This window comes from Eimeria necatrix, genomic scaffold (genome assembly GCF_000499385.1).
Source record: "Eimeria necatrix Houghton genomic scaffold, Enh_scaff246, whole genome shotgun sequence".
NCBI classification, from domain to species: Eukaryota; Apicomplexa; class Conoidasida; order Eucoccidiorida; family Eimeriidae; genus Eimeria; species Eimeria necatrix.
Window position 1 is genome coordinate 5001 of NW_013653034.1, and position 19884 is coordinate 24884.

A 19884-nucleotide genomic window follows, 5' to 3' on the forward strand; every position below is an offset into this window, starting at 1 on the left:
GTTTGCTGCTGCTGCTGCTGCTGCTGCTGCTGCTGCTGCTGCTGCAGGAACTTGCTGCTGCACACGCGGCGGTGTTTGCTGCTGTGGATGTGGAGGCCGTCGAGGGGCTGCAGCAGCTGCCGCAGGCGCTGCCCACTTTTCAAGTTTTCCGAAACAAAGAACTCGCTGACCAGGTTTGCTGCTGCTGCTGCTGCTGCTGCTGCTGTTGCTGCTGCTGCTGCTGCTGCTGCTGGGGTTGGGTTGGGGTTGGGGTTGGGGTTTGGTTGTGCTGCAGTTTGGTTGTGCTGCTGGTGCTCGTTGTGCTGCTGCTGCTGCTGCTCTTTCGTTGTGCTGCTGCTGCTGCTGCTCTTTCGTTGTGCTGCTGCTCTTTCGTTGTGCTGCTGCTGCTGCTGTTATTGCTTTTGCTGCTGTTGCTGTTCTTTGGTTGCGCTGCTGCTGCTGGTGTTTGGTTGTGCTGCTGCTGCTTCTGTTTGGCTGTGCTGCTGCTGCTTCTGTTTGGCTGTGCTGCTGCTGCTTCTGTTTGGCTGTACTGCTGCAGCTGTTTGGTTGTGCTGCTGCTGCTGTTTGGTTGTGCTGCTGCTGCTGTTTGGTTGTGCTGCTGCTGCTGCTGTTTGGTTGCGCTGCTGCTGCTGTTTGGTTGTGCTGCTGCTACTGCTATTTGGTTGTGCTGCTGCTGCTATTTGGTTGTGCTGCTGCTGCTGTCTGGTTGTGCTGCTGCTGTTTGGTTGTGATGCTGCTGTTTGGTTATGCTGCTGCTGCTGCTTGGTTATGCTGCTGCTGCTGCTGCTGCTGCTGCTGCTGCTTGTCGATTGTTTGGTTATGTTGTTTGGTTATGCTGCTGCTGCTGCTGTTCGAAACTGCTGCTGTTCGAAGCTGCTGCTCTTTGGTGCTGCTGCTGTTTTGTGCTGCTGCGGCTGTTGTTAACTGCTGCTGCTCCTTCTGCTGCCGTCTCTTTTGCTGCTGCTGCTGCTGCTGCTGCTGCTGCTGCTGCTGCTGCTGCTCTTCCGCGGCTCTTTCCTCCTTCTAGCCAGTTTCTCCTTTTGTCTTTTATACTTTTATATTTTATAATGACTTTTAATCTATTTCAAATAAAGCTTCCCAGATTTTTCTGCTGCTGCTGCTGCTGCTGCTGCTGCTGCTGCTGCTGCTGCTGCTGCTGCTGCTGCTGCTGCTGCTGCTGAAGTGTTTTTGTGTTTCTTTTTCTCGACTGCAATTTGCTGCTGGTCTTCTTCTGCGCATTTCTTGAAAAAGAATCTTCAAAAGAATTAAATTGCATTTAAATCGTTTCTGTTTTTATTCTTTTCCGGAAATTATTTTTAAAAAGAATTAAATTGCATTTATATCATTTATTTTTTATTATTTTCTTTTCGGCAGCATGTATCTGTCTAATCAAGCATGCATATTCAAAGCGTGCGTTGTAAAGCAGCAGCAGCAGCAGCAGCAGCTGCTGCTGCTGCAGCTGCTGCAGCTGCTGCTGCTGCCGCTGCTGCTGCTGCTGCAGCTGCTGCTGCGTTTGGCTTTGCAAGTTCATGTTTGTGGCAGTTGTTTCGCAGGGCGTATTGGGGGTTGATTTGTTTTCTATTGGTTGATTTGCAAATATTAAATAACTTTTAAGTTTATTATTTATTACTATTTGTTTGATGTTTTAATTAAATATTTAATTTGTCTGTTTTGCTGCTGCTGCTGCTGCTGCTGCTGCTGCTGCTGCTGCTGCTGCTGTTCGCAGCTGACGGGGGCTCTGCCGGCGGAGCTGAAGGCCATGGTGAGTCGCCACTGCAAGTTGCGGTGAAAATGGAGAAATAAAAGACAATAAAAGAGAAATAAAAGAAAATAAAAGAGAAATAAAAGAAAAATAAAAGAAATTAAACGCAAATAAATGAAAATAAATGAATAATGAACTCCGAGAGATGTTCTCTCATTTCGGCGCGGCGGCGCGGCGGCAACCGCAGGTGTCTGTACACCTCAGCGCTCTCGCCTCTTTCTTCTCTTCAACTCTCAACTTTCGTTTTTCTTTTCATTTTATTTCATTTAGTTTTTTATTTTAAAATTAAAGTGAAAATAAGGAGAAGAATAGAAGTGGAGCGGCTGCCGGGAGCTGTCTGTACACCCCAACGCGAACGGCACTTCAACGTTTTAAACTTTTGAGAAGAACCAAAAGCAAATATTTAATTAAAGTAAATATTTAATTAATTTATTTGAATTAAAGTTTAATTAAATGTTTTACTTGAAAGAATATTTTCTTTCTGTTTCTTTTTCTCCCGTGGCTGCTGCGGTCTTTGCTGCTTTTTGCTTTTTCCTTCAGCTGCTGTTCTTGCCTTGTCTTCTTCTACTTCATTTTGTTCTTTTCCATTTTAATTTTTCTCTTTCCACTTTTATTATTTTATTTCAAGTAATTATTTATTATTTTATTTCAGGTAATTATTATTTTATTTCAAGTAATTATTATTTTATTTCAAATAATTATTTATTTTAACTTCCCTACTGAGCCCTCATTTGTAGAAAGGCAATTTTAGATCTGCAGCAGCACCAAATGTGCGCAGTATTTCCATTGGCCGCTCTGCTGCAGCTCTGGCGCAGCAATAATAGCAGCAGCTGCTGCTGCAGCTGCAGCAGCTGCTGCTGCAGCAGCTGCGGCAGCAGCAGCTGCGGAAGCAGCTGCAGCAGTAGTTGCAGCAGTAGTTGCAGCAGTAGTTGCAGCAGTAGCTGCAGCAGCAGCAGCAGCTGCTGCTGCTGCTCAAGCGCCAGGCTGCGGCAAGCCAGCGTCTTTCCATCATTGTTGCTGCAGCGACGGAAACAAAAGCCGCTGCTGCGGCAGCAGCAGCAGCAGCAGCAGCAACAGCAGCAGCAGCCGCAGCATTTGTATCTGGGCTTGGGTTTGGTGCTACGCCCAGAAGGCCTGGGGCGAGGCGGCGGCGCCACCGTAACTTCTGAACGGCCTGCGCTGCTGCTGCTGCTGCTGCTGCTGCTGCTGCTGCTGCTGCTGCTGCTACTGCAGTTTGCTGCTGCGGGAAAAGCCTGCTGCTTCCGCCTGCGGCCTTGCTGCTCCGTACTTCCACCTGCTGAGCAGCTCGCTGAGCTCTTGGGCTTCTTCTTTTCCAAAAAGAGATCCAAATTCGCTCAGCACTTTCTGCGTCAGCAGCCGCTCTTCGCACGGGTACTTCACCGGCTCTGCAGCAGCAGCAGCAGCAGCAGCAGCGGCAGCAGCAGCAGCAAAAATGGAAAAAAATGAGCCGGAAACCGCTGCTGGCAATGCCCGGGACTGCGGAGAAGCTGCATGCGGATAGAACTGTTTCATTTTGCTGCTTTTGACTGCATTGAAGGCGTAGTGATGCAGCAGCAGCAGCAGCAGCAGCTGCTGCTGCTGCTGCTGCTGCTGCTTGTAGCTGGGGCAGCAGTGGGAAGCAGGGTCGGAGGCGCGGGCTGGGGGGTGGATCTGGGCATTTGTTGCGGAAAAAGTGGAATAAAAGTGTTGAAATTATTTTAAAGTGTTGAAAAAAAGAAATAAAATGAAATTAAAATGTTTTGAATTACCTGGAGGGAACTTTTTGCGGATTTCCTTCGCTGGTCCTTCTTCGACGAGTCTTTTCTGCACGCGGCTCTTCAGGCGGGAGGCCAGGAGGGGGGCGAAGTAGGGGCGGAACTTGTCTCGGTGCTGCGAAAAAGAAGCAAATTTGGAATTAAAATTGAAAATAATTCAAATAAAAAGAGAAATTGTGAAATTTAAATGAAATCTGACTTGAATTGCGGCGAAAACGACGGAATAAACGAAGATCGGCGCCCGTGCATTTCAACTGTTGCAAACACGAGAAAGCTGCAATGCAGTTGCTGTTAAGAGTCCACAAACACTCAATTTAATAATTGCAACTTTTAAAATGCAAAATGCGCATTTTATGCAATTAAATGAGTCTTTGCTGCAAAGTGTGGACGGAAAAGAAGGAACGGGCGACGAAACCGCGGCGAAATTTGCACAGCCTTCGAAGAACTTGAACTGACACGAAATGAACTTCAAATCCGCGAATCTCTTTTCAAATAAATATGTTATGCGAATTAAAAGCAAATGAAGATTCAAAAAGGAGAATAAATGCAGAAAAGCCGCGAAGTGCAGACGAAGTTGAATCGGAAAGCACAGCTGGTCCGCAGCAGCAGCGGCGCCCTGGGGGTCAAACTCACCTCCATGAGAACGTAAAGGAGATCTTCCCACTTGAAGACGTCTGCGTTTCCGACGAAGAGAAGTTGTCCGTAATTAATGATGAATTGGAAGAGATCGGCGCTGTCGAGCGCAAAGGCCATGTGCAAGTAGTACTGCTGCACCTCCCTGCTCGGCCGCCAGACCCGCACGTCGTCTTGCGCGAAAAACGCCACAAAGTCGCTGAACAAAGCCGTCAAGTTTCCCAAAAAAAGCACCAACTCGAAGCCCGGCATTTGGTAGTTCACCAGCAGCTGCACCATCCGCCTCCCGTCCGCGGGGTTCAGGGGGTCGAAGGGCTGCGGAAAACGCACAAAGAAGCTTCCAACTGCTCTTCGCGCGGGAAAGAACAAACTAAGAACGAATTAAAATTAATTAAAAACAAATTGAGACGCAATTGAAGGAAAAGTGCGCAAAAAGCTGAGAATTCAGTGCAGCAGAGGACACGCAGCTGCAGATCGTGGCTGCTGCGGCCGCGGCAGAGTTCAAATTGCAAGAAAGCAGCTCCGAAAAGTTGAAAAGAAGAACTCTCTGCAATTAATTGAACTTTTCAGCAGCAAAAGTGCAGCAACTGGCGGCAGTTTGCTGCAGATTCCGCAGCTTTCCGGAGTTTCTGAACGCCCACCTGCCCGTTGGGGCCGCAGGGGTGCTGCTTGAAGGCCCTGTGCAGCAGCGCAGTGTAGAGAAAAGGGTAAGTGATCTTCTGCTGCAGCAGCCCCGACTCCACGGCCATTTCGGTGGCTTTGATGCGCAGCAAGCTGCAGCAGCCGAGGCGCTTCAGCACCAGCAGCAGCGCCCGCAGCTTCCGCAGCAGCCGCTGCAGCCGCGCCCGCAGCAGCTCGCACAGCGGCCCCGCAAAGACTTCCTCCACCAGCACCAGCACTTCCCGCTGCAGCATTTTGTTCTCCAGCTGCTGCTGCAGCTGCTCCTGCTGCTGCTGCAGCTGCTGCTGCCGGCTGCCCTCCAAGCTCCCCGCTGCAGCTTCGCACGGGTAAAAGAACTGCTGCGGCGCCGCGCCGCTGGGCGCCGGCCCCGCGGCCCCCGAGGGCAGCGGAAACTCCGCTGCAGCAAAAGGAAGCAAAGCTGCGAAAATGGCTTTTTAATCCACAGTGGGACACTCAGTTCCCGCTGCTGCTGCAGCAGCAGCAGCAGCAGCAGCAGCAGCAGCAGCAGCGGGAAGGCGCAGCCAGCGCTCCGCCGGGAGGCGGCAGCGCAGCAAGGGAAAAGGCAGGCAAGCAGAAGCTGCGGAGCAGCACAGCAGCAGCAGCAGCAGCAGCAGCAGGCAGCAGCAGCAGCAGCAGCAGCAGCAGCAGCAGGCCGCTCACCCTGGGAGTGGTCCACTGGTCCACCCAGGCCCCCGGGCCTGGCCGCGGGCCAAGAAGCCCCAGAAGACCAGCCAGGGGGGAACTCCACGGGGGCGAATTTGCAGGGCGGCGGCAAAGAGGGCACTGGGGGCTTAACTGCGGCCTGGAGGCGCATTTGGCGGGGCTGGGCGTACAAGTTGAAGTACTGTTCATTGTAGTGGACTCGGAGTGGATTTTTGGATTTATTTTCGACTTGGAGAGGATTTTTGAAGTTAAAATCGCCTTTAAAAGGACTTTTAATGTTATAGTCCCCTTTGAAAGGGCTTTTGCTGCTGCTTTCCCCTTCCAAAGGGCCTGCGGAGCGGTGGCGGCGCCGCGCGCAGGCCGCGCAGCAGCAAGGTGACCACTGGACCAGACCACTGTGGTCCACTGGTCTGGAGCTGCTGAAGCAGCTTTGGAAAAGCTCCAGCGCCAGCTGCAGCGCCAAGTCCAGCGCTGTGCGGCCGCCGCGGTCTCTTGCAAATAAGTCCTGAGTCTTCTCCAGTTCTGCGAAGAAGGCCATGAAGTCCCCCCGCAGCAGACAGCGGTGCAGCAAGGGGCCCTCCATGGCGGGCAAGGGGCCCCCGCAGCAGCAGCAGCAGCAGCAGCAGCAGCAGCAGCAGCAGCAGCAGCAGCAGCAGCAGCGGCGGCGGCGAAGGCGGGAAGGCGGGAGCCGCTGGGGAAGGCCTCGCGGGGATTCGGGAAGAAGCCGCTGGCAGTTTGCTGCAAAAGTGCGGGGAAGTTTTGCTGCAGCGCTGCTGCAGTGCTGCTGCAGCACAAGTTCGCGCTGCTGCTGCTGCGAAGCTCGAGATGCCGCAGCGCGCGCTGCTGCTGCTGCTGCTGCTGCTGCTGCTGCTGCTGCGAAACGCAGGCCTTTTCGAAGCTTTCAAACTCAAAAACTGCTTCCAACTGCAACAAAAGTCCACCAACTTCTCGCAGAAACAGACCAAGTGGACCACTGGTCACGGGGCCCTCGCTGCCGGCTTTCCCCGGGGCCACCGCGCCGCGAGAACCACTGGGTAAGGAGACCCCGGCAAACTGCAGCAGCAGCAGCAGCAGCAGCAGCAGCAGCAGCAGCAGCAGCAGAGCTCAAGTCCTCGGAGATCTATTAATTGGGACTCGGGCTTGTTTAGCGAAGTGTCTGCAGAGAGAGCTGCAGCAGCAGCAGGGTTTGCTGAACAAAGCCGCCGGGCAGCCGACTGCTGCTGCTGCTGCTGCTGCTGCTGCGTCCCACTGCAGCAGCAGCAGCAGCAAAGGCGAAGGAAGTTATTCAAACTTTACTTGAGGCTTCTGGAAATGATTTGAAAGAGAAAATGCGTTTTTGAGCATTTAAAAGCAGCAGCAGCAGCAGCAGCAGCTCGAACTTGGGCCCCCGCCCCGCTAGCCACTCACGCCGATCGGCTGCTGCCGCCACTGGGGCCCCCAGCGGCTCTTTTCGCGCGAAAAAAAAACAAAAATTAACTTTTAAAAGAAAAACTTAGCTCAGAATAGCTCAGATCGCAGCAAGCCAGCGCGAAACTGCCGGGTTTCCGGGGCGAGCAGCAGCGAAACGGGAGAGAAACGTGGCAGTTCGCCGTGTCTGGCTGGAGGCACTTAGCAAAAACTCGACACAATCCACAGAAACTTTTTAAATAGTCAGAGGCCGTTGAATCGCCGGCGGTCGCAGAGAGTTCAAGTAGTGCGGAGTTGCAAAAGCTGCAAAACGGCGGATTTCGCCGAAATTTTGCGCAGATCCTCTCGAGTTTCCGAAACAGTGAAGGCAGTTGAGACTTGCAGAAGTAATGGAAGCAAAAGGGAAGAACTAGAAGCCAAATGCAGGGCTTTTTAGCGGGAGATCGGCAGTAGCAGTTGTGCAAGACAGGGTGTACGGACAGCTCTGTGGCGCAGTGGCGGCGGCGCTTCAGAGTGAGGTTTCAGAATACCTTCAAGTAGCCACCTATCTCGTGAAAATGCATGCTCAGCGTCTGCTAATAATGTTTTGCTAATCTTTTTCATGAATATGTTTATTCGCGCAATCGCAACCCGCGCGATCCTGTAGTTCCCACTTGAATTCGGAGTCGCTTTCCAGAAAGCTGAACTTCACAAGTCCAGACCAGCGGTTGGCAAGCTCGCATCGCACTGCTCAACTGCTTCAGCATTTTCCCGTGTCTTCGTTTTAAGTGGGAGCGCCGCAAGGCGTCGTAGATTCGCATGCGATCGTCTCCGTAGCGTTTCCCGAAATCAGTTTTTCCGCGGAGTCCGCGCCCGTTTTCGCCGGAGTCCGTTCCCGTTTTCGCGGAGTCGAGTTCAGTTTTAAGGAGTGGAATTCGCCTTCCAAGGAGTCCAGTTCAGCTTTCAAAAGAGTCCAGTTCAGCTTTCAAAAGAGTCCAGTTCAGCTTTCCAAGAAGGAGTCGAGTTCAAATTTTCACCAAGTCCCAGGCTCCGCGAGGCAGCCGAGATGTTCGCGCGGTGGAGACCCCTCAGCAGCACTGCCAAGCCCGCAGTGGAAATGGCCTCTCCCGCTGCAGCAGAGGCCCGGCAGCAGCAGCAGCAGCAGCAGCTGGGCTGCGGGCCGGACTTCTTGCGAAAAGCTCATTACTTTTGTCTCATTCAATCGGCCCCCATTCCCTTCGCGTTTGTCTTTCGGGAGAGCGGCGAGTACATCATTGGCTGCAGCTGCGGGCAGGGCGCAGCAGGTTCGCTGCAGCCGGTGCCTGCGGGGCCCTTCGCGGAGTACCGCTGCTGCTGCAGCAGCAGCAGCAGCAGCAGCAGCAGCTGCTGCAGCTACTTGCGGGTGAAGGTCCGCGACAGGAACATTTCCGTGCGGCAGAGCCTGCCCGCGGGGGCCCCCTTCGCAGAGGGCAGCTGCGGGACTTGGAATTTTTTCCGAGAAACTCCCAAGGGCTTCGAAGTCTTCTCCCAAGTGGACTCTGCCGAAAACTGCTGCTTCCGCGCGGCCCCCAGGCCCGCCCTTCGCGGCCAACTCCCAAGTCCCGAGGACTCTGGCTGTTCTTCCTTTTCCTTCCGCCGCATTCTCCTCGGCGTGGAGGGGCCCCCCCGCCGCTGCGCGCCCAGCGGGGCCCCCAGGGCCCCCAGGGGCCCCCAGGGGCCCCCCGGCCCGCGGGGCCCCCAGGGCCCGCAGGGCCCCCGGGGCCCCCGGGGCCCCCGGGGGCCCCCGGGGGCCCCCGAGTCGGACTCGAGCGCGGCGGAGACGGAGTACGAAGTGTCAGTGAGCCGGCGGTTCGAAGTGCTGCTGGAGGTGCGGCTGGGGAAGGGCGGCAACGGCGAAGTGTTTTTGGGGATAGAGCGGCGGCTGGGCCTGGCAGTGGCCATCAAGAGAGAGCCCAAGGAGATGCTGAGACATGAGTTTGGCCTCATTCAAGAAGTGCGGCTGCGGGGGCCCCTGCTGGCCTACAGGGCCCGCGAGCCGCACCCCTCGCGCTTTCTCGGGCTGGTCGCTCACGCCGTCGCTCTCGAAGTCGGCAACTCCGCAGTCGCCGCCGCCGTCGCTCACCACAGCGCTCGCGGCGACGCTCACGACCACATGGCCCTCGAGCTCGTCAACGGCGGCGAACTCCGCAAAGTCCTCAAGTCCAGGTTCTTGAAGGGAATGCCCGTGAGCTCCACAGCCTCCCCTGCTCCTGCTGCTGCTACGCTCCTGCTGCTGCTGCTGCTGCTGCTGCGCTCCTGCTGGTGCTCCGCTCCTGCTGCTGCTCCGCTCCTGCTGCGTTCCTGCTGCTGCTGCGCTCACTGGTGCTGCTGCGCTCGCTGCTGCTGCTGAGCTCCTGCTGCTGCTGCGCTCCTGCTGCTGCTGCGCTCCTGCTGCTGCTGCGCTCCTGCTGCTGCTGCGCCCGCTGCTGCTGCTGCGCTCGCTGCTGCTGCTGCGCTCCTGCTGCTGCTGCGCTCCTGCTGCTGCTTTGCTCATTGCCGCTGCTGCAGCTCGAAATGGCGAGGGCGTACGTGTACCAGATCGTGTGCGCGCTGGTGCTGATCCACTCGAAGCAAGTGATCCACCGGGACTTGAAGACGCAGAACATTTTGGTTCGGCACGGCGAAGCTTTTCAAAACGACGAACTGAAGATCATCGACTTCGGAAACAGCGTGTAAGTCCGGGCGCTCCCGCCGCCGCTGCTGCGCTGCAGCGCTCACCGCGCGGCTTCAGCAAAGTCAAGCCCGGCTCCGTCTTGACCAAAAACTACACAACTTGCTTTGCCTGCGCGCCCGAGCAGTTCCTGCCTTCCGAAAAGGGGTACAGCTTCGGAGTCGACGTGTGGGCGGTGGGAACCATATTCTTCGAGCTGCTCACTGGCGACCGTCTGTTCGAGTGTTTGAACATCCACGTGGGTCTTTTTGCATTTTTGCAAACAAAACTTTGCATTTTTGCAAATAAAACTCCTTCAACTCCGAAACTTTGCATTTTTGCAAACAAAACTCCTTCAACTCCGACTCACAGGAAGCTGCGCGGCAGATCCCCGCTAAGGGCGAGCAGCACGTGGCCGCCCGCCTCCCCGGCCTGCGGCAAGACGCGAAGGACTTCCTGCTGCAGTGCCTGGCCCGGGAGCCGCAGCAAAGGCCGACGGCGCTGCAGCTGCTGACGACTCCGTTTCTGTTTCCTCTTCACCTCCACCAGATTCGCCGGCGCGTGGAAACGACTGATGTGTACAACACTTACCTGCGGGCCTTCGAGAAGGGCTGGGGCAACTTGGAGCCTTTGAAGGAACTCCGCGAAATGGAAAACTTGGTTTTCGACGAAGACCGCCGCGCCTTCGTCTCGCAGCAGCCCGCGGCGGAGGCCGTCAACGTGGTGCTGCCCGTCTTCGAGTGCGTGCCCGACTTCCAAGCCCAAGACCACCCCATGGAGATTCAGAACTGGACTCTGGCCAGCGACGCCTCCTTTTGCTGCGCGCCAGCCAAGCTGGAGGCCCCGCAGGGGCCCCCCGAGGGCCCCGGCTGCTGCGGCTTCGCCCAACACCCCTCCGTCAGCAGCTTCACCTCCACGGGGACTTCGCCGGAACTCGAAGACAACTCCGCACTCGACAAGCTGCTGCCCCTCGGCCCCTTCTTCCCCCCCCCCTCAGCCTCTCCCTCTGCGGCCAGGCCCTCCCCAAGCGCAGCTCCACCGGCTCCACCACTTCCTTCGAGTCGCCCCTCGCGGGCTCTTCGCTCTTCCGCGAAGTGGAGCCCCTGGGGGGCAGCGCGGCCTCCCTGTAGCTTCCGGGGCCCCTTCGCCCCTCACGGCCCCCATCGCCGCGGGCGCCCGCCCCGCCGCTGCTGCTGCTGCTGCTGCTGCTGCTGCTGCAGCTGCAGCTGCGAGAGGAGCCTTTGCTCCTCCTGCTGCAGCTGCAGCGCCCGCCCCCTTATCAGGTGGCCCCTGCTTCGCAGCCACGCATCGTAGGCCTTCACGTCAAACGCGGGGTGCTGCTGCTGCTCCAAAAACTTGTCGCTTTTCCACTTTTCTCTGAAGTAGCGCCCCCGGCTCACGGGGTCCGTCCGCAGCCGCTTGTCTGCTTCTCGGTAGAGTCCCTTTCGCTGCGCGCCGTGGCTGCTGCTGGCCCCGCAGCCGCGAGCGCCCTCCTTGCCTGCTGCTGCTGCTGCTGCTGCTGCTGCTGCTGCTGCTGCTGCTTCTGCGTGCACCAGCTGCTGCGCTGCCCGGGGCAGCGCAGCAGCCATTTCGTCCAGCGCCAGCTGCCGCCGCAGCAGCTCGTCCTTCTCCAGCTGCTGCAGGCGCTGCAGGTGCTGCAGCTTCCGCAGCTGCAGGTCTCGGTCTCTCAGGCTCGCTGAGGAGTTCTCCCACGGCCTGCTGCAGGAGATGAAGAACCGCGCATGCAGATCGCCCCCAGCAGCAGCAGCAGCAGCAGCAGCAGCAGCAGCAGCAGTGGTCGTGGCAGTGGCGGCGGCGGCGCCCTCCGGCTTGGGGCTCAGGCCCTTGGCCAAGGGCGGCTTCCGCCAGCGGCTGCAAGCTGCTGCTGCTGCTGCTGCGGCCCCAGGAGCTGCTGCTGCTGCTCCAGGCGCTGCTGCTGCTGCCCATCTGCTGCTGCGCGCGCTGAGGCTGTGGCGGCCTCTGCATGCAGCTTGTGTGCAGTTTTCCTTCTCCGGCGGCTCTCGGTGGTGCACGTGGTGGTGGCGGTGATGCTGCTGCTGCTGCTGCTGCTGCAGCTGCTGCTGCAGCAGCAGGCTGCTGTGCTGGAGGTGGCTGCAGCCAGAGCCACCGCGGCACGCCGCAGCCACAGCCTCCACAGCCTCCACAGCCCCCGCCCACCGCTGCTGCTGCTGCTGCTGCTGCTGCTGCGGCGTCAGCAAAGACTCGGGAGTCTGCAGCAACTCTGCATCTTCTTGGACTTCATTGATTGCGCTGCTGCTGCTGCTGCAGTCCTCTTCGAGCTGCTGCCTGCAGAGGCTGGGCGTCCCGCCGTGGGCCCTGGGCGGCTCGCTGGAGGCCTCCTCCGCCGCTGCTGCGCTGCAGCTTGCTGCTGCTGCTGCTGCTGCTGCTGCTGCTGCTAGCGGCTCCGGCAGCAGCAGCGCCTCGCCGTCCTGCGGACTCTCCACCAGCCGGTAGTGGTACTGGAAGTACTTCGGATCGCGCAGCATTTGTTCTCCAGTTTGCTGGTCAGTTTGCACATATTCTTGAGCTGCTGCGTCCCACACATAAAACTCGTACTCCACAGGCTCGCCCTGCTGCTGCTGCTGCTGCTGCTGCTGCTGCTGCAGCAGCGAGGCTGCAGCAGCTGCGGACGCCTGCGCCTGCACCTCCTGCTGCTGCTGCTGCTGCTGCGCGGCCAGCGGCTGGTGGTGCGGGCAGTGCTGCAGCAGCTGCGTCCGGTCCGCTGGGAGCTGGCTCTGGCTGCGGCTGCTGCTGCAGCTGCCGCTGCAGCAGCCGCTGCAGCAGCCGCTGCAGCAGCCGCTGCAGCAGCCGCTGCAGCAGCTGCCGCAGCAGCTGCTGCTGCGGTAATCCTTCGCGCCCGCGCACGCGCATGCGCAGCACCCGCAAGCAGCAGCAGCAGCTGCTGCTGCTGCTGCAGCACGCAGCTCCGCCTCCGGAAGCCCCTCAGGTTCTCCCAAGCTGTAGGCCTCGGCCCAGAGCCCCTCCTTGCTGCAGCTGCTGCTGCGCTGCAGCAGCTTCTCCCCGGGGCCCCCCGGGAAGCAAGGGGGGCCCCCGGGGCAGTGGTCAAGTTTTGCTGCTGCGGGGCAGAAGGAGTGGCAGCAGGAAGCCATTTTGCTGCGTCTGCTGCTGCGCTGCTGCTGCGCTGCTGCGCATTTAGTCTTGCTGTCGAAGGGTGTCTCAGCGGCGCGCAGCAGCCGCGGGAGCGCGCTGCTGCTGCTGCTGCTGCTGCTGCTGCTGCTGCTGCTGCACCCCTTGAGTGACCAGTGGACCACTGGTCACGCGTGCTGCTGCACTGGGGCCTGAAGTGCTGCTGCAGTCTTTTGCTGCGCAGCCGCTGCAGCTGCTGGCGAGTCTGGTGCTGCTGCTGCGGATCTGGCAGCAGCACTGCGCCTCAGTTGTTTTATTGTCTTTATTATTTCATTTTATTTATTTATTTATTTTATTTATTTTATTTATTTATTTCTTTTATTTCATTTTTTATTTCTTCACTTTCGCCCGCGCCTCCCCGCGCATGCAGCGGCGGCGGCACCTCCGACCCCCGCTGCGTCTCTCGTGTGCAGCAGCTCTTTTGAATTTCTCCAATTAATAAAGTTCAATTTTAATTTAAAATTAATTTTAATTTCTTTTTAATTTCCAGTTGCGCCGTTTCAAAGGCCTTTGCTGCTGCTGCTGCAGCTGCCGCAGCAGCAGCAGCAGCAGCAGCAGCTGCTGCTGCTGCAATAGTGGCAGTTTTGAATTTTTTGCAAATAAAGATTTAAAAGACTTTTCGCAGTTGCGAACTCTCAAGAAGTGCTGCGCCTTCGCCAGCGAGAGTCAAAAGAAGAATTAAATGAATTAAATGAATTAAAAGAATTAAAAGAATGAATGAATTAAATGAATAAATGAATTAAAATAAAAAATGAATAAAAGAATTAAACAGTAAACGAATTAAATAATAAATGAATTAAATAATAAATAAATTAAATAATAAATGAATTAAATGAATTTGAATGAACTTTCTTTAAAACCAACTCCGGCCTAAACGCCGGCCCCAAACACCAACTGAACTAAAGGCCGTCCAAAGGCCCTGAGGGGATTTAAAAGAAATTTTTCAAAAAGAACTTTTAATTAAAAGAACTTTTAATTAAAAGAACTTTTAATTAAAAGAACTTTTAATTAAAAGAACTTTTAATTAAAAAGAGCTTTTAATTAAAAGATTTTTTAATTAAAAGAACTTTTAATTAAAAGAACTTTTAATTAAAAAGAACTTTTAATTAAAAAGAACTTTAATTCAAAAGAGCTTTTAATTCAAAAGAAGTTTTAATCCAAAGAGCTTTCGATTCAAAGAGCTTTTAAAGAACTTTTGATTTAAAGAACTTTCGTTTTAAAGGACTTTCAATTCAAAGGACTTTTAATTCAAAGAACTTTTAAAGGACTTTTAATTTAAAGGACTTTTAATTTAAAGAACTTTCAATTTAAAGAACTTCCAACTTAAAGGACTTTCGTTTTAAGACTTTTAATTCGAAGAGCTTTTAAAGGACTTCCAACAAAAGGACTTTCACTTTAAAGAACTTTCAATTCAAAGAACTTTCAACTTAACTTCCAACTTAAAGGACTTTCGAATGAAAGAACTTTCCTTTTAAAGGACTTTCGAATTAAAGGACTTTTAATTCAAAGAGCTTTTAATTCAAAGAGCTTTTAATTCAAAGAGCTTTTAATTCAAAGAGCTTTTAATTCAAAGAACTTTCAATTAAAAGAAATTTCAATTCAAAGGACTTTCAATTCAAAGAACTCTCAACTTAAAGGACTTTCGAATTAAAGGACTTTCCTTTTAAAGGACTTTCAATTCAAAGAGCTTTTAATTCAAAGAGCTTTTAATTCAAAGAACTTTTGATTTAAAAGAGTTTTGATTTAAAGGACTTTCCTTTTAAAGGACTTTCAATTAAAAGGACTTTCAATTAAAAGGACTTCCGAATTAAAAAACTTTTAATTCGAAGAGCTTTTAATTCAAAGAGCTTTTAAAGAACTTTCAATTCAAAGAACTTTCATTTAAAGAGCTTTTAATTCAAAGAACTTTCCACTTAAAGAACTTTGGATTTAAAGGACTTTCGTTTTAAAGGACTTTCGTTTTAAAGAGTTTTTAATTCAAAGAACTTTTAAAGGACTTTAAATTAAAAGGACTTTCGTTTTAAAGGACTTTGGATTTAAAGGACTTCCGAATTGAAGTAATTTGAAGAGTTGTGAAGTCGCAACTGAAAGACTGCAGCGCCGGCGCAGCTCGCGGGGTGTCTGTACACCTGAGCTGCGCGTACACCCCGCGGTGGGGTGTATGGGGAGCTCGGCGGCGGCGAGCGCTGCTGGAGGGGAATAAATTGCGCAGTTTTCGACATTTTTGTTTATTTTTCTATTTTAATTGCAATAACTTCCACCATTTTGCATTAATTTCCACTTTTTGAATTCATTTGAACCATTTTACTTCGAAAAACTCAAAATCTTCTTCTCAAACATCAGCCGATTCATGCACGCGTCGCTCTCTCCCCGCTGCCGCACCGCCCCGCTGAGCGCCACTGTGGTGTACTCGCCGGTGTAGCGGCCGGCCTCGTCGACCTGCAGCAGCAGCGCAGTTTGAAGAACTTCAAAAGATTTATTTGAATATTTATTTGAATATTTATTTGAATATTTATTTGAATATTTATTTGAACATTTATTTGAATATTTAATTGTTTTCTTGTGGAAAAAGGAATTCTAATCAACACTTCCCACTTCTTCAACTAGTGCGGCACTTGGGGCATTTCAATCCGCCGTTTAAAGCACTTAAAAAACGCATATATATATATATAATATATATATATATACATATATATGTATATATATATATACATATATATAATATATATATATACATATATATGTATATATATATATATACATATATATGTAAATTGATACACATAAATACATATATATATACATGTATATATATATATTAAATAATGAGGCATTTGTAGCATCTTGAAAGACTTATTTCAGCAAATGTCTCGAACAGTGGAAAGTTTAAAGAAGTTCGAAAGACATATTTCGACAAAAAGTTCAAACAAAAGGCACTTATAGTTTTTTAAAGACTCATTTCAACATCTGTTTCAAATAATTGGGACTTTAAGCTCCTTGAAGACTTATTTCGACAAAAATTTCAAATAAAGCGGCATTTAAAACACTTAAAAGATTAATTTGACATAAATGACAAACAAAACAACTTTTAAAAGGTTTTGATTTTTTAAAAGACCAACTTCGAAACAAATATCAAACAAACAGCATTTAAAACATTTAAAAGATTAATTTTGAGATAAATGACAAACAAAAAGCTTTTAAAAGATTTAAAAGATTAATTTGACATAAATGACAAACAAAGCATTTAAAACACTTAAAAAGAAGCCGAAAGTGATTGGAAGCGAAGAATAAAAGAAATAAAAGGAAGTAAAAGAAATAAATGAAATAAAAAGGAAATAAATGAAATAAAATGGAAATAAAAGGAAATAAAATGGAAATAAATGGAATAAAGAGGAAATAAAAGCAATAAAACGTGAAATAAAACGGAAATAAAAGGAAATAAAAGGGAAATAAATGAAATAAAAAGGAAATAAATGAAATAAAATGGAAATAAATGGAATAAAATGGAAATAAAAGCAATAAAATGGAAATAAATGAAATAAAATGGAAATAAATGAAATAAAATGGAAATAAAAGAATAAAAGAAATAAAAAAAGTTGAAAAAAAGAAAAGTTCGGACCATTCCGATGTTGATTTGGACGGCGCCGTGCTCCTTCGCGGGGATCAGCCGGGAGGTGGCGGAGCACTTGCGGGGGACGTACAAGTCCACCACGCGGCCTTCGTCGTTTTCCATTCTAAAAACAAATAATAAATAAATAAATAAATAATAAATAAATAAATAAATAAATAAATAAATAAATAAATAATAAATAAATAATAATTAATTAATTAATTAGTTGATAATTGATGTAAATACAGCGGAAATTGGACGGGAAATGGGGAAATGGCGGTGGGCGCAGCAGCGCACGCAAGGGAAAACAGCAGCAGCAGCAGCAGCAGCAGCAGCAGCAGCAGCAGCAGCAGCAGCAGCGGAGTTTGGGAAGTGGAAAGATCTTTTGAGTGGAGTTTTGAAAGAACTTGCAAAAGAGCAGCAGCAAAGAAGAGACTGCAGCAGCAGCAGCAGCAGCAGCAGCAAAGTTCACAAAAAAGAAATAAATGCAAAAAGTTCATCTTTTGCTTTTTGCAAGTGGGGCTTTTAATGCATGCAAAGGCCACAAGCAGCAGCAGAAAAGCCCCAAAGAAATGAACTGACAGCCACAAGAAAGAGAAAAAAGAAAGTTTTGAAAAAGTGGAAAAAAGAAAAATAAAAATGCAAACGCATGCGCCACTTGAGGTGTACATACACCCCAAGCCACTGCGCAAGGAACGCAACGCGCGCTGCTGCTGCCTTCGAGGGCTTCGGGAAGCAGCAGCAGCAGCAGCAGCAGCAGCAGCAGCAGCAGCAGCAAGAAGAGGAAAGCAAATTAATTAGAGAGATAATAAAGAAGAAAGGAGCAAATTAGAAGTTCAGTTCGCCCCGCTGCTGCTGCTGCAGGCCCGCTGCAGCAGCAAGGCCGTGGGGCCGCGCAGCGCTCACTTTCGCGGCTTTCGGAGAAGTCCAGCAGCAAAAGAAATCAAATGAAAGAAGAAAGAGAAAGTAATTTGAGTTTTGGAGGCTGCGAGGTGTACGTACACCCCAGGATCGCGGCCACTGGGCCCTTCCCCACAAAGCCCTGCGGCTGCGCGCCGGTTGGGGCTTGCTGCGGCTGAGGACAGGGCTGAGGCGGGATATTGGGATTTTTGTGGCTTAAAAGGACTTATTTTGTCTTTAATTTACTCTTTTGAGATGTTTTAAACCTTTTGGACTTCTTTAATTTCGAGTTTCCCCGCAAAAGGAAGCAGCAGCGGCGGCTGCGGCTGCGCGCAGGCCTGGCTAGCCGTCGATGCAGAAACGGGCTTCGCGCCGTCCGAACTTTCTGTCTTTTCGCCTTTTCTTTTGCTTTTTTCTCCAATAAAAGTCCAATTTTAACTTATTTATTTATTATTCTTCTTTTTAATTCCAAAAAGCCGCGCGAAAGGGCCGGATCGGCAGTCTTTCCGCTCCGCTCGTTCGACTCGGCTCACCGGAGCCGAATTCGGCTGTACGTACACCCCGTTCATTTCTGCTTTCCAATTCCCATTTAGTTCATTTTCATTTTCTATTTTTACTTCATTTCTTCCACTGCTTCCGACAGAGCCCTCTGGCGAAGTCCAGATCCGCAGCGCCGCGCAGCTCAGGGTTTCGGGTGTCTGTACACCTCACGCCGCGCACTCCGCTTTCCTTTTCTCCTCCTTTTCCACTTCGCTCACTTTTAAAACTTTCCAAAACTCCGCAGTGAGTCCCAGTTCGCGAAGCGGCTAACCAAACCCTAAACCCTAAACCCTAAACCCTAAACCCTAAACCCTAAGCCCTAGTGCTCTGGGGTTTAGGGTTTAGCGCTTCTTTCGATCTAGCGGAAACAGAGCAGCTGCAAAAAAGGTGCTTTATTGAGATGATTTATTTCTTGCCTGAGGGTTTAGGGTTTTGAAAACCTATAACGGGTTTCTTTTGCTGCTGCGCTGCTGCTGCTGCTGCGCTGCTGCTGCTGCTGCGCTGCTGCTGCTGCTGCTGCTGCTGCTGCGCTGCTGCTGCAGACGCACCTCCGCTCTCTCCGCCAACTTTACCTTTTTGTCTTTTTCACTTCGGAGAAGATGAAGCCCTTAAGCCTGAGTTCTTTCTTGCGCCTCTTGTCTTTGATTTCGTTAGCTGCTGCTGCTGCTGCTGCTGCTGCTGCTGCTGCTGCTGCTGATGCAAGCAGCGGGGAACCAGCCTTTTCCCTTGGCCGGGAAATACCCGTCAACACCACAGAGCAGGCCGTGAGGGCGCAGCCGGTGCTGCAGCAAACTGACCCAGCAGCAGCAGCAGCAGCAGCTGCTGCTGCTGCTGCTGCTGCTGCTGACGCAGGACAAGTTCGGATTTCTTCGCAGCAGCAGCAGCAAGAACCCCTAAGCAGCTCTTTCTTTGGTGCAACAGATACTTCTAATATTGCCTTCTCCAGGCATGCGCCAGGTAACGCTGCTGCTGCTGCTGCTGCTGCTGCTGCTGCTACTGCTGCTGCTACTGCTGCTACTGCTGCTGCTGCTGCTGCTGCTGCTGTTACTGCTGTTACTGCTGCTGCTACTGCTGCTGCTATTGGTGCTGCTACTGGTGCTGCTGCTGCTGCTGCCTGAGTTGCTTCAAGAAAAGCAGCAGAGCCTCTGTGGGTTTTTTCGTTGGCATTTTAGTTTAATATTAAAAGTATTTTTGAATTTGATTTTCTTTTTGAATAGCATTTGAATATCCAATTAATTAATTAGCGAAATAATTTGAAGTTTTTTTGAAGTTGTTTTTGAAGTTGAAGAAAAGTTAAATATATTTTTTTTTGGACTGCAGGCGCGGAAGTCCCGACTCTGTCGTTTTTCGACTTCTTCGACTCCAACTGGAATGAATCTGAAGAGGAAAATTCGGCAGAGTCCGAAAAAGAAAACTTTGTGGATTTTTATTCAAGTTGGGGCGGAAGTTCTGTGCCGTACTTGGGGAGCGAGCTGTCAGCGCGGGGGCTGCGGCGGCGAAAGCGGAACTAAATGCGGCCAAAGGCGCGCCAAAGTGGAATTAAAACAAATAAAATGCAATTATATTCTCATTTTAATCATTTAAAACCTTTATTTCCAAAAATGCCGAAGTTTTCCGACCATTTAGACCCCGGACCGAAGGGTGGCGCGCGCGCGCGCGCTGAGGTGTACGTACACCGCAGCGCGGCGAGCGAAACGCCCAACCCGCGAAGTTCACAATTCCGATTAATATTAATTCTTATTAATATTAATTCCTGTTAATATTAATTCTTATTAATATTAATTCCTATTAATATTAATTCTTATTAATATTAATTCATTTTAATGTTAATACTTCATTCTCCTCTGTCTCCACACTGGGTGCTCGACACACACTGCCTCTCTTCTTTTCCGTTTTTTACCCATACATATATATATATATATTGTGTATATATATATAATATATATATATATATTATATATATATAATATATATATATATATATCATATTATATATATAATATATAATATATATATCATATTATATATATTGTATATATATATATATATAAGTGTATAGATGTATATATATATATAT

The 19884-nt window shown here is 50.8% G+C and overlaps 5 protein-coding genes across 5 annotated transcripts; 2 read left to right on the forward strand and 3 right to left on the reverse strand.

Moving 5' to 3' along the window:
* Positions 1–2986: 2986 nt before the first annotated feature.
* Positions 2987–6097, reverse strand: ENH_00033720 (hypothetical protein, conserved; the record flags this gene model as incomplete). The annotated part of the gene is made up of 5 exons (XM_013580300.1): positions 2987–3168; positions 3532–3652; positions 4171–4485; positions 4812–5248; positions 5512–6097. 5 exons carry the CDS (start codon positions 6095–6097, stop codon positions 2987–2989), a joined length of 1641 nt encoding a protein of 546 aa, XP_013435754.1.
* Positions 6098–8017: 1920 nt separating this feature from the next.
* Positions 8018–10719, forward strand: ENH_00033730 (hypothetical protein, conserved; the record flags this gene model as incomplete). Its single annotated transcript, XM_013580301.1, has 5 exons — positions 8018–9124; positions 9448–9549; positions 9651–9848; positions 9962–10486; positions 10606–10719. 5 exons carry the CDS (start codon positions 8018–8020, stop codon positions 10717–10719), a joined length of 2046 nt encoding a protein of 681 aa, XP_013435755.1.
* A 21-nt stretch (positions 10720–10740) lies between these two features.
* On the reverse strand, positions 10741–12720 carry ENH_00033740 (hypothetical protein, conserved; the record flags this gene model as incomplete). The annotated part of the gene is made up of 1 exon (XM_013580302.1): positions 10741–12720. One exon carries the CDS (start codon positions 12718–12720, stop codon positions 10741–10743), a length of 1980 nt encoding a protein of 659 aa, XP_013435756.1.
* Positions 12721–16010: 3290 nt separating this feature from the next.
* Positions 16011–16490, reverse strand: ENH_00033750 (40S ribosomal protein S21, putative; the record flags this gene model as incomplete). Its single annotated transcript, XM_013580303.1, has 1 exon — positions 16011–16490. One exon carries the CDS (start codon positions 16488–16490, stop codon positions 16011–16013), a length of 480 nt encoding a protein of 159 aa, XP_013435757.1.
* Positions 16491–18406: 1916 nt separating this feature from the next.
* Positions 18407–19318, forward strand: ENH_00033760 (hypothetical protein; the record flags this gene model as incomplete). Its single annotated transcript, XM_013580304.1, has 2 exons — positions 18407–18764; positions 19128–19318. 2 exons carry the CDS (start codon positions 18407–18409, stop codon positions 19316–19318), a joined length of 549 nt encoding a protein of 182 aa, XP_013435758.1.
* Positions 19319–19884: the final 566 nt, after the last annotated feature.